Raw genomic sequence first — 12671 nt, 5'->3', positions numbered from 1 at the left:
ACACCATAGGATGATCCAAAGCGTCCATTCGATGCCACAACGTATTTACAGCGTGGGTCATCAAATGGACGGTTTGGATCATCCTATGGTGTGTCGTACGGTACTTTTTGAAAAATACTGAACTATGCAAACTTGCACCATATAAAAAATTAAAAACTAAAAATCAAGGGGGTGTGGGAATATCATAATGCAACCCCTAATATTCTTTGAATAAAGGGTTATTTTGTCATTTTTAGATTTAAAATCCTCTTACGTTTGAGTTCCGTCAATAGACTGTTAAGTTTACCCCATTTGCAAAAAAAAAAGGCCAAATGTCATTACTCTTTTTTTGCAAATTAGCAAACCATGTTACTCTTTTTGCAAATACTGCATAGTAGGTTACTTTTTTTTTTTTGCAAAAACCCCTTTCGTTTTTCAAGTATAAAATACTTATGCTATATTCTGTTTTTTTTTTTAGTTCTATATCGAGGTTTTTGAGTACTCAATCAAGATTTTCCCAAGTGCTTCTTTATTATTATTTGATAAAGGAAATGGAATGAACCTTAATTGAACTGGATTCTTGACAAGCCAAATTGATCTGGCAAGTTTACTAGTTTATCCAACATTTATTATTTTTCCTAGCCATCCATTTTAAATCTCTACAAATCATAACCATAAACCATAACCGTAAACCATAACTATAACCTATAAAACTAATGGGTTGGATGACTAAACCAACTATGGGATATATGGTTTGTGAGCTCTAGCTCAGGCTGAGCTAGAGCTCACAAACCATATATCCAATTTTGAATACCTTTCTTTTAATGTGATAACAATAGCATTTTATAGTATCCCCAAATGCCCTCCGAAATATATTTTTTAGCAGTATGTTCCCAATGTATGTTCTCATTTGCTGTGCTACAGGTATTACATATTCACATCAAAAGTTATGAACATTGCTATTTTTAGTTTTAACTACAAAAGTTCCAATTGTGACCCACACAGTTTTTGGAAAGATGAGGCTGTTGGACTAGTGTTATAGGGTTTGTTATGATTATTCATGAAGAGGTGAATTACTTTTTTCTCTTTTTGTGATTTTGCCAATACTCAACTCAACTCAACAAATCCTAATCATTTAGAAAAATTTCATGAAGAAGATGAAAGGAATCTACCCGGCTCTAATCCTGGCTCTAGTTGGGTTCTTTTACTTGGGTCATTTTCTTCCATTCTATCCAATCAGAGGCAAAAATTACAAACACAAATAAGTCCTAACTTTGATATGTTAAGAGTCCAAAATACTCAACTCAACTATGCCTTTGTCCCAAACCAGTTGGGGTCGGCTAATGAATCCTTTGAAAATTTTCATGATGAAGGTGAAAGAATCTACCCGCCTCAAAGTGACTTAGTCTAATCCTGACACTAGTTGGGTTCATCTACATTGACCATTTTCTTCCATTCTTTCCTATCCGAGGTCATGTTCTCTGTTATGTTCCTAGCTATCAAGTCTTTACTCCATCAACTTAGCACGAGTCGCCTCTTCTCACTGGAGCATCCAAAGGCCTACGTTGGATATGTCCAAACCATCTTAAGCGATTTTCTCTCATCTTCTCCTCAATTGGTGCCACCCCCACCTTTTACAAATATCTTCATTTCTAATTCTATCTAACCTTGTGTGTCTGCACATCCATCTAAGCATTCGCTTCTCCGCTACACTCATCTTATGCACATGCTGCTTCTTGGTGGCCCAACATTATGAGCCGTAAAGCATGGCTGGCCTCACAATTGTCTTATAAAACTTTCCCTTCAACTTGGTTTGGATTTTACGGTCGCACAGAACTCTTGAGGTAAGCTTCCACTTCAACCAACCTGCTCTTATTCTATGGTTAACATCATCTTCAATCTCTCATTCCTTATGTAGAATTGAACCAAGATAGCGAAAGATATCCTTCTTAGGTACCTCCAAAATACTTTTAGTTATTATTTCAGCAGAATGGTAAAGGTGTCTAATTCATTTTGCCATTTTACGTGTTTTTAATGGTTTTTACAGTGTTTTTTATGGGTTTTGCAGCATATTAAAAATCAATTTTGTTAACTTGTGCTGATTCTTAGCTTAATCCCATTTCCTGTGCAGTTTCATTCTTCTGCTTTGCTTAGCTGAACATCATCTCAGTGTTCTAATATCTCTCTGTTTTTTTTTATTAAATCTCTGGTAGGTTTTGCAACCATCAGAGGTGCTCGAGAGGCTTCTGAATTGTAATGGAAATGCTGGGGATGGTATTAGCGAGTCTGTTGTTTCTGATATTTGCAAAGCATATGATTTGGACAAGAAGGAAGTGCTAAAGTCTATAAATTCATTGTAACCTTTTCTTGAAGGTTTTGGGTGGAAAAAATTAGTGTCTACCCAATGTCAAACTTGACAATCGCATCTAATTATGTGGTATATTTTCTTGGAATTGATTGAACATGTCCTCCACCACCACCATGACAGTATTTTTTGTCGGTAAGGTTCACCTGATGGTATCAACAGAGAGAAAATCATTGCATATTAATATTATGAGAAAGTCCTCAATGCACCTTCCATTTATTTGATAAATATATACAAAAATAAATATAAATATAAATTGAAAATCAATGCATGTTGGTGTGTAATGTGTGTTTGAGGTTTGCCAGGTGATGAGGTGATGATCTCCGCCAATGGCTACGTTCAAATCATTAGGGATATCTGATCAAGGGTTGATGGTAACCTTATCCAATATCCTCTTCGACTGTTTTTTATGGGTAAACTGAGGTTAGGCGGACCCTACCAGAATATTAAATAAAAAAGGATAATATAATAGCAAGAGCAAGACCATTGCCCAATCTTTAGAATAACGTCTAAGGAAGAGCGCTGAACAACTAGGTACCCTTGAAGACAGACTCAAAGAAGTAAGAGCAAAGTAAATACACGAAGCCTCTAATGTTCTAGGAGGTCTGTCATCTGACTAAACTTCTTTCTTATTCTCTCGCTCTGCCTCAACTTCTAAACTTTTGGGGGTTCTTTTTGTTTTTTTAATTGAGTTCTGTTCTTTTGTTTTTTTGTTGGGGGTGTTCTTCACCAGCTTCCTATTCCGACTCTGACTGTTGAAATACACCACCACCACCACACTCAAACCTAAAAGCCTTTCTACAACACCACTGCTTGTTGTCACTCCGAGTTAAAAATCCTCCACAGCACTATTGTTTGTCACTCCAACTTCAGTTTGGTCCCTCACCCGAGAAAGACCTCACCTTACTTGAGAAAAGAACACAAGCAAACAATCATATTGGGTTAGGGTTGAGGCCTCGGCAACCCGACCCGACCTCCTTCCTCTAATTTTATCTTAACTTTCTTTGGGTTATTGTATTTTTCTATTTTGCCCAAGGTGAACCCGACTCAACACCCGATTTCGGGTAGATAGGTTGGGTTAGGGTTGAGAAATTTAGACGCAGGTTGGGTTAGGGTTGGCCATCTTCAACCCGAGGCTTGGGTTGGGTTGGGTTAGGCTTGAGGAAATGCTATCTCGGGTTGTGTTACGGTTGGCCTCAACCCGATCCAACCCGACCCGGGTTGCACCCCTATAACGCTGCCGGCCATCATTTAAGACCCAAACTCATTTATAGCAATGGGTGGGACCCACTATTTTAGACATCGTGTTTTGATATGATAAGTCATGAGGTAGGTAGGACTGACCACTTTATACCCGTGAGCAGTCCCAACCCAACCGTCTCCGTCCAAATCCCTTTCATGGGGTTCTGTTTTCCACTATGTTTTGACGGGGAGAGTCTTGGGGGCCGTTTGGATACGTGGATTTTAGAATCCAAGTTTTTAGTTTGAAAACAGTGTAAAAGAGGGGTCATGATCAAGCAGCTGTATGCTGTCCTGACAGCATTTCTTGGATTTTAAGTGAGAAATTCATGTTTTACATATCTCTCCTGCATCCTGAGATTTCTAAAACCTGGAAATGTGGGAGGATCTGCTACTCTCTTGCTGACGGAAAGAAGGGCGAGAAGTCAAAAACGACCGTTGGTCCGCTTCTTCTCTTGTCTCTTAGCTACAATTTTGAAGAAATCCCAGATTCTAAAATCCACTTATCCAAACGGCCCCTTAGTATCGCCACCCAAGCTACGCATTAGGGTGGGGCCCACAATTTTACACCACATGTTTTGATAGATGGGGGGCCATTATTTTACAACCATGCATGGCATGGTCCAAAGAATGCTAGTAGCTTACGAAGCACGATGATGGGTGGGAGGGAGAGGTCCGCGCAGCTCCCTATCGAAAATACTATATCGGACCTATCATATGTGTGTGTGTGTGTGTTTGTATACTAGTAAAAACACCCGTGCGATGCACGGGGTGAGGAAAATATAAATGGTTAGTCACTTTCCCTTTGATGCGGTGGAGTATTTCACACTCATGCTTTGACAGGTGGGTCTCACGCACCATCTGTAGCCAAACCCATGCATTCGAGTGGGACCCGGAATATCTTGAAAGGTGGCCGAAATCCGTAGTAGTATGTACTAAATGAACACGTTATGTATTAAAAAATCATCGGGTTCGTCAATATTTTGAAAGGCGTCCTGAATCCGTAGTATTATATAATATGTTAAGAAAAATCCGTACTATCATGTAACATATGTATCCAATCCGTAATTTTGCAAAGAAAAAACCATCACTATGCTGACTTTGTCCACTTTTTTTTATTAAAAAGGCATAAAGGAGGGGGGTAGGATTGAAATTATGTGGCTTTAATGGGTGCCTTTGTTAAAAAAAGTAAAAAAAAATTGATGTGTAATTCTATTAGAAGTTTGGGATAAATTCAAAAAAATCTCTCATTTTCTCTTCTGTTATATAGTATACTGGTAATACCCATGCGATGCACGACACGGCCAAAAAAAGGACTATGATACCCAAAAAAAATTAGTTAGAAATATGTAGAGACAATAAGCAAAAAAGTATACATAACCATGTACCAAGTAATGAAAAAAATGCAAAAGAAAGGGTTTTCTAATTACTTTTTGTGTAAAAAAAAAAAGATGCACGATATGGCGAAAAAAAAGTATATGATATAAAATTTTCTAATTAATTTTTGTGTAAAAAAATAAAAATATGCACGACATGGCCAAAAAAAAGTATATGATACAAAAAACGTTATTTTAAAAATCTGTAGAAAAAATAAGTTAAAAAGTAGTTAAAAATAAATCAAAAAAGTATTATATACTTTTTTCTAAAAATATAAGCTTTTTATATTTTCTAAAAATATTATCTAATGCTTTTTAACAAAGGAGGGGGGTAGGATTGAAATTATGTGGCTTTAATGGGTGCCTTTGTTAAAAAGTATAAAGGAGGGGGTAGGATTGAAAATATGTGGGTTGAATGGGTGTCTTTGTTAGAAAAAGTCAAAAAAAGTGAGGTGTACTCCACAGATTTTTCACAAAATTCAAAAAAGCCTGGGCTTTTCCTCCAAGCTTATATATATATATATATATATATATATATATATATATATATAGAGAGAGAGAGAGAGAGAGAACGGTTCCTACACATATGTGTAGATAAGTTATCTACACACTAGCTTAAAATACAGTGGGGGCCACATTATTTGGGTGATCCAAACCATTCATTTTTAAGGCCCTCACATAGATAGGGTGTCTACAAAACATCAGATCCATAGGATCATCCTAACCATTCGAACTGTGGAGGAAAAAAATGGACTAATTTGTGAAGGTTTAAAGACATCCATTTTACCTCCACAAATCGTAGGGTTGGGATGATCCTATGGATCTGATTTTTTATGGACACCCTATCTATGTGAGGGCCTTAAAAATGGATGGCTTGGATCACCCAAATAATGTGGCCCCCACTGTATTTTAAGCTAGTGTGTAGATAACTTATCTACACATATGTGTAGGAACCGTTTTCTCATATATACAAAAAATCAGATCCATAGGATCATCCTAACCATTAGAACTGTGGAGGCACCCTATCTATATGAGGGCCTTAAAAATGAATGGCTTGGATCATCCTAACCATCAGATCTGATTTTTGTTAGACACCCTATCTATGTGAGGGCCTTTAAAATGGATGGCTTGGATCACCCAAACAATGTGGGCCCCCACTGTATTTTAAGCTAGTGTGTAGAGAACTCTCTACACATATGTGTAGGAACCGTTTTCTCTCTCTCTCTCTCTCTCTCTCTCTCTCTCTCTCTCACACACACACACAAGTAAAAAACCCCGTGCGATGCACAGGCCGACAAAGAACTGTACGGACCACATCATAGGTTGATCCAAACCGTTCATGTGATGGAACACAACACAAATAGGTTGTGCCGCAAAAATCATTTCCATAGGCTAATCGTAGCCCTCGGTTTTCATAATATGTTGTTCCTCTTAAATCAGATGGTTAAGATCACCCTATACATTTTTTTATTAAAAAAGCATAAAGGAGGGGGGTAAGATTGAAATTATGTGGCTTTAATGGGTGCCTTTGTCAAAAAGTATAAAGAAGATGGTAGGATTGAAAATATGTGGGTTGAATGGGTGACTTTGTTAAAAAAAAGTGAAAAAAAGTTGTGTAATTCTCATAGAATTTTCAAACAATTCAAAGAATTGAACAGACCACATCATAGGTTGATCTAAACCGTCCATGTGATGGAATATAAGATAAATAGGTTGTGCGCGTAAAATAATTTCCATAGGCTGATCCTAGTCCTCCAATCTATAGAGGTTTCCATAATTGTTGTTCATCTTAAGGTGTCCAGAATTCATCAATATTTTTACAGGTGTCCTGCATTTGTACTACCGAACCCGATTTGGAATTTCCTCAACCCGACCCAACCCGCTTTCCAATTCGGGTTGGGTTGGGTCGGGTTGACCCGATTTGATATGGTACCAATTGTTGACCACCTCAACTCAAGCGGGTTGTTTTGGATTTTGAGAACCAATAGTGAGTCACCAATAATTAGTTTTTAACTCACAATCGATTCTTAAAATCCAAACCAAACAGGGACTAATAATTAACAAAGGGAAATGTTATCCGCACTACTATATTTTGATGATCACACTCCTCACTTTATTAAAGTACGGTATGGCCCGCACCATAGGATTATCCAAACCGTCCATTGCGGACTGTGGAGATTATTTCAATGTTGAAAAAGAAAAACACATATACAGAACTTCTTTAGATGGAACCCAAATTTGGGTTTTGGGTCGGGTCGGGTTGGCTGACACCCCAACCCGACCCGACCATACCCGATTTCCAATTCGGGTTGATTTTTCCCAACCCGACCCAACTCGATTTGCGAAAAAGCTTAACCCGACCCAACCCAAATTCGGGTTGAACCTGACCCGCGTGGGAACATCGAAGTAACAACGATGCTTTCAAATTATATATAGTGCTAATGTCCTCACTACCATATTTTATAATGGCACTACTCACCGTATTTTGATGATCGCACTCCTCACTTTATTAAAATGTACGGTATGGCCCGTACCATAGGATGATCCAAACCGTCCATTAGATGGGCCACTGCCTACATAGGTTGTGCCCCAAAAATAATTTGCATAGGTTGATTTGAACCCTCCGATCTATAGAGGGTTATATGTTGATCCAAACCGTCCATGTGATGGAACACAACATCAATCGATTGTGCCCAAAAAATCATTTCCATAGGTTGATCCTAGCCCTCCAATCGATATAGGCTGATCCTAGCCCTCTAATCGATAGAGGTTTCCATAATTATTGTTCCTCTTTACGTGGCCGAAATCTGTCAATATTTTGCAAGTGTCCCGCATGAGTAATATAAAATAGTTCTTTCGTCATTGTCATATGTCTTTACCTCTTCTTGATAGTTTTTTCCGTAATTGTCATAGACAGGTAACCGTGTTGGTACTTCTCGTATGTAGATTACGATTTTACCCTCAAATAATTTATCATAGAGATAGATGTTAGATATCAGCAAAGGGGTTAATGGTAAAAGAGTAATGATGACGTAAAAGAAATTTCTTTTTCCTCCCGCTAAAATCTTCTTTTTCCTCCCACTAAAATCTCGTGAGAAAATCTCTAGATTTTAGGCGTATCACGAGCCATACTTAATTCGGTTGCTATTTTGTGTCTCTATTGATGCGAAGACAAAAGGGAGACTGGAACCTAAGGAAATCTTTTTTTTTTAAAGTATTTTTTAAATAAAGGAAAACCCAGAAAATATATGCTAAGACGAAAGGGGAGGCTGGCTGGCACGTCAGCATGATGAACAGTAAAAAGCCCTTTCCTCTTTATTAGAATATATATATATATATATATATATATATATATATATATATATATATAGACACACACACTAGTAAGAAACCTCGTGCGTCGCACGGGGCGACGAAGAAAAATGAAAGTTTGTGCAAGTGGAAATGAATAACGTCATGATAATTCAAGAGGTTTTTTATAGCAACCAGAATAAGAAACCGTCTGAGGGAATCTATTGTCTAAAATTATAGAAAAGAAAAAAAAGATTTGTGCATTTCATAAAAAATATTATGTTTTTAATCAACAACTACTAATCAATGGAGAAAAATAGATGGAATGCAACCAAGACACCCCAAAACAAAAGAACAAACAACTATTGCTGCTTTTAGAAAAGAGAGGCACCAAACGATTTGTAAACAAAATAATAAAAAAAAAAACCGCAGTAACATAAGCATTTGAATGAAACTCAATAAAAATACTCGTTATGATTCCGGAATCAGTAAAAACCCATTTTAATCTTCATAATGAAAAGTTGGTGTCCCGTTCTAAAATAACATGATTGTCCTAAAGTAGCATGATTGTCTTCCGATGTCCTGATAATTGAAGGGCGATGATACTAATAATACAAAGTACAGTATGTCCAAAGCCTAATATTGCCCCAAGCTAAGAAAACTATTATAGGAAAACATTGTTTCAGAAAGATAAATTTTTTTACCCAAAATGGAACTGGTGTAATGCTTGTGGGTGGGAAGAGTACCATTTCAATAGTAAATTGTGTATGAAGTATAATAGATGTTATTGAAAATTTTCTTGCGAATAGTGGCATCCCTAATAAACACAAATTGAATAAGAAGCCAGCGATTAGGATGCTACTTAGCTATCAGAAATCCAATCCAAGGATTTGCCAGAATTTTTTTCTGTCTGATCTATGCAAAGAAATAATGGTTCGGATTACAGAGTTACAAAGGCATGTTGCTGGGCACATAAGAACACCCTCATGACAATATAGATCCTTTTCTCCTTATCTTGGGAGTTTCCTCCAAAGGATTTGAACTAAGAAATCATCAGAGCCAATCATCTAAAGTGTCACATTATACTCGACCACACCAATTTTCCCAAGAAGCTGTTAACCAAGCAGTTCTTCACCTGCATTTTTACCAAGTATTAATACAAAATGGTATAGTTGGATCAGCTCCATACTTACACATTACTAATACAAAGGTCAGTAGAATGAAGATTACATGGCAAGCAAACACACTTGGAAAAGAAAAAATGATGTACGTTTACTTATCTTGGAAAAGCAACCATACGGACCATGATTTTTGTTATAATAAAGAAATAACCATGTTTTATGTTATAATAAAGAAATAACGGTGAGGCTTGGTGTTCTAGTTTGAAACAATTGAAATCAGTATTTACCCATAACTCATATTTTTTCTCTATTTTGAGTTACTTGTGTCAAGAGAATCTAACTTTACAAAGAATCAAAGAAGAAAAGGTTAATAATGAAGATGGATAAAATAAAAATTCGACGCATGAACAACATGATAAATGAAAGAAAAATTGCATTGTAGGAACTCACAGAATTATGTTTTAGTAAAGAAATCAATGAATAAAAAATTGCACTGTAGGAACTCATATAATTTTGTTGAAGTAAAGCAATCATATCTAATTGATATATCTAATTGATATGTAGTTCCTTATGAAAGAGGTATATCAAATATCTTTAACATCAGTATTAGGAAAAGCAATAAATGAGTAAATCAAAGGCATTCGATATATTATAATCTTATCATTCATAAAAGAGTTGATGCTAGCCATTAAACGTACATATCAAAGGCATACATCAACCTCTGTACCGATAAAGGAACCTTTTCATTGCTTCTGAATGTACTTAGGACAAAATCTGACAATAATAGATAAATGCACTAAAGCACCTTCACACCCAACTCCAATATGGCATCCAAATCGAGAAAAGAAAAAAATGAAGGTAAAATTGGTCCAACCTCGTTCGGGCCAAGTTTATTTCTTTTGGTCATCTTGCAGGTTCTCTTTAGTTCTTCAGCCATTAAGTTAGAAGAAGGAATAAGGTTCCTTTGTCGAAGTGAAACATTTGGATGCGGTTTTTGAAATTCTAAGTATTTATCCTCTATGGGAATTTTTTGGCATCTTATGAGCATGTAAAGTTTCAGGGTTGATCAAGTCCTGTGTGAAACAATTTGGGTAGAGAGAGGAAGAGGAAGGAACCCTCATACTGCATGTTACGCATACCCAACAGATCATTACGAACATATCCGTTCTCACTCAACTTCTATGAATCTTCAAACAATGTTATTAGATCAGTGATCTGAAACATATAGTCGAAAGTTAAAAACACTCTACATGTAGAAATCTGAACACACACAAAATATCAACATCGATAGTGAAACTACATTACCTTCTCGGGATATCCTCCCTTATCTAGAATGATTGACATTTACTAATTATCTAAAAAAGTGAAGAAACAAAACATAAACCATCATAAAAAAAATGTAGCAATGACACTAAATCAACAGAGCAAATGAAGAGAAATGTTATCACCGCTGTCCATCAAAAGAAATAAATGAGTAGAATATATAAAGGAATGGATATCAAGATCCTTATAGAAAAATGAAATTGTTTCCTTTAAGAACTAATTTTGCTAATCACACATTGAATCTAATCGCACATACAACATTAGAAAAGAAAAAGAAATAAAGAAAACCTTATCAATGTAACGTTTTCTTAATCATCTCCTTGCTTGGAACTCGAAATGACCCAGAATATATGATCTGCTACTTCCATGGAGGTCAGCTAAAGCGTTTTACATGATGAAATCTATAGGTAGTGAGCGTTTTTGGTCCCCTCTGGACCCTAATTGGTTCTTATTTTATTAACATAGTACATTTAAAAAAAAAAAAAAAAACCTGATCTCCGTATTTTAAACCTTACATTGGATATTACAATTTCGATCAAGCTGTAAATAACACCAATGCTAAGAAGTCTAAAGTTGAAAACATGGCGCCAGTAAAAAAAAAAGGAGTACAGATACCAAGGTCTGTTTAAATTCATGCTATGTATTTTAAACTTGTCATTGGATATTACAATTTCGATGAAGCTGTCAATAACACCAATCCAAAGCAGTGGATGTTACAATTTAGAACTTTGAACAACTTACAATAGTATCTGTAGTGGTCTGATGGTCAGCAAGCCCGCCACTTGTTCCTTGACAAATGCAAAGCAGCTGCTCCAATCAAAGCACTACAGCACAGAGAATGGGGATGCAAAATATTTCACATGACTGACCTCAGTGAAGTGAAGGATATCATAAAGAATGGCAGATCAAGAACCGAATAAAAAAAAATATCTTCACAATGATCAGCAAATACATTGAACTAAATTGCAATTTTACTCGTGATCAGACGAAACTAACATAAATGGCAGCAAGAAAATAATTTTGATACCTGGATGTGAAGTACAACTGTGATCGTCATATGTCGTTGTGTAGAAAAGATAAAATATGATAGTTATGAAACAAAGGTATACGCAAACTGTGAGCCGAATGACATCAATTGAATCGCTGCAATCCAAGAACATAGCTTTTATGAGGCATAGATTTTTTCCAAAATATCAATTAATGAAAGTGGAAGCCAATTGCTCAGGAGAATCGTTATACTGCCTATTTATAAATAAACTAAGAAGAAACATGACATATCAATGCCGTCTCACCTTAGACAGTATTTATCAAACAGTTTCCATGCAATAATTAATGTATTTTGTAGGATTAATCAGTGTTCTCCCAATTCAAATTCTGAAATAAATTAAACAAACAGATACATAGATTTTGATGTCTAGGTTGTGGGTTCTTCTGTGATCTTGAAGAAAAAAATAAGGTCTCATTTTGAACGTCTTTACAATTCTAAGTCATATGAAAGGAAGTTTAAAAGAGACATTTGAACAGATCAAAATACCAAAAAAAAAGAGACACATACATGCGTATTTTGGCCTTTAGCCGGTGGATTTTTTATGCCATAGATAGGCTAGGATCATTAAAAACCTTATAAATGTAAATTTTTGAGGGGCTGAATGGTAAAAACAGAATAGAGAGAAGAAAAGAGAAAAATCGAGAGGAAAAAGAAAAACTTCCTTATTTTTCTCTAGCTATATTGTAGTGTAAATTTTTGAGGGGCTGAATGGTAAAAACATAAGAGAGAAGATGGGAGAAAAATAGAGAGGAAAAAGAAAAACTTCCTTATTTTTCTCTAGCTATATTGTAGTAGATACTAGATAGATAGGTGGGTCCACACTGGAGATCGCCCTCTCAGATTGACAGTTTGATCAATCAAAGGTAGGACATACTATGAACATTCCTCCTCTGGCAGGCAGAGGAAGGGGTGTTTCTATCAAAAGATAG

The 12671-nt window shown here is 36.1% G+C and overlaps 1 protein-coding gene across 2 annotated transcripts in view; it reads left to right on the top strand.

Moving 5' to 3' along the window:
- LOC143878014 (K+-H+ exchange-like protein) overlaps positions 1-2540 on the top strand; it is a 42002-nt gene extending 39462 nt beyond the window's left edge. For both annotated transcript variants that reach the window (XM_077380406.1, XM_077380405.1), the window contains one exon: positions 2193-2540. In XM_077380406.1, coding sequence (XP_077236521.1) covers positions 2193-2339 — 147 coding nt within the window. In that variant the 3' untranslated portion in view covers positions 2340-2540. The remainder of the gene's footprint in view (positions 1-2192) is intronic.
- Positions 2541-12671: the final 10131 nt, after the last annotated feature.

Source organism: Tasmannia lanceolata, unplaced genomic scaffold (genome assembly GCF_043159265.1).
Source record: "Tasmannia lanceolata isolate RefF3 unplaced genomic scaffold, GAP_Taslan_0.1 ptg000005l, whole genome shotgun sequence".
NCBI lineage: Eukaryota > Viridiplantae > Streptophyta > Magnoliopsida > Canellales > Winteraceae > Tasmannia > Tasmannia lanceolata.
The sequence above is the reverse complement of the archived record's forward strand: the minus strand, read 5'-3'. Positions and strand labels throughout refer to the sequence as shown.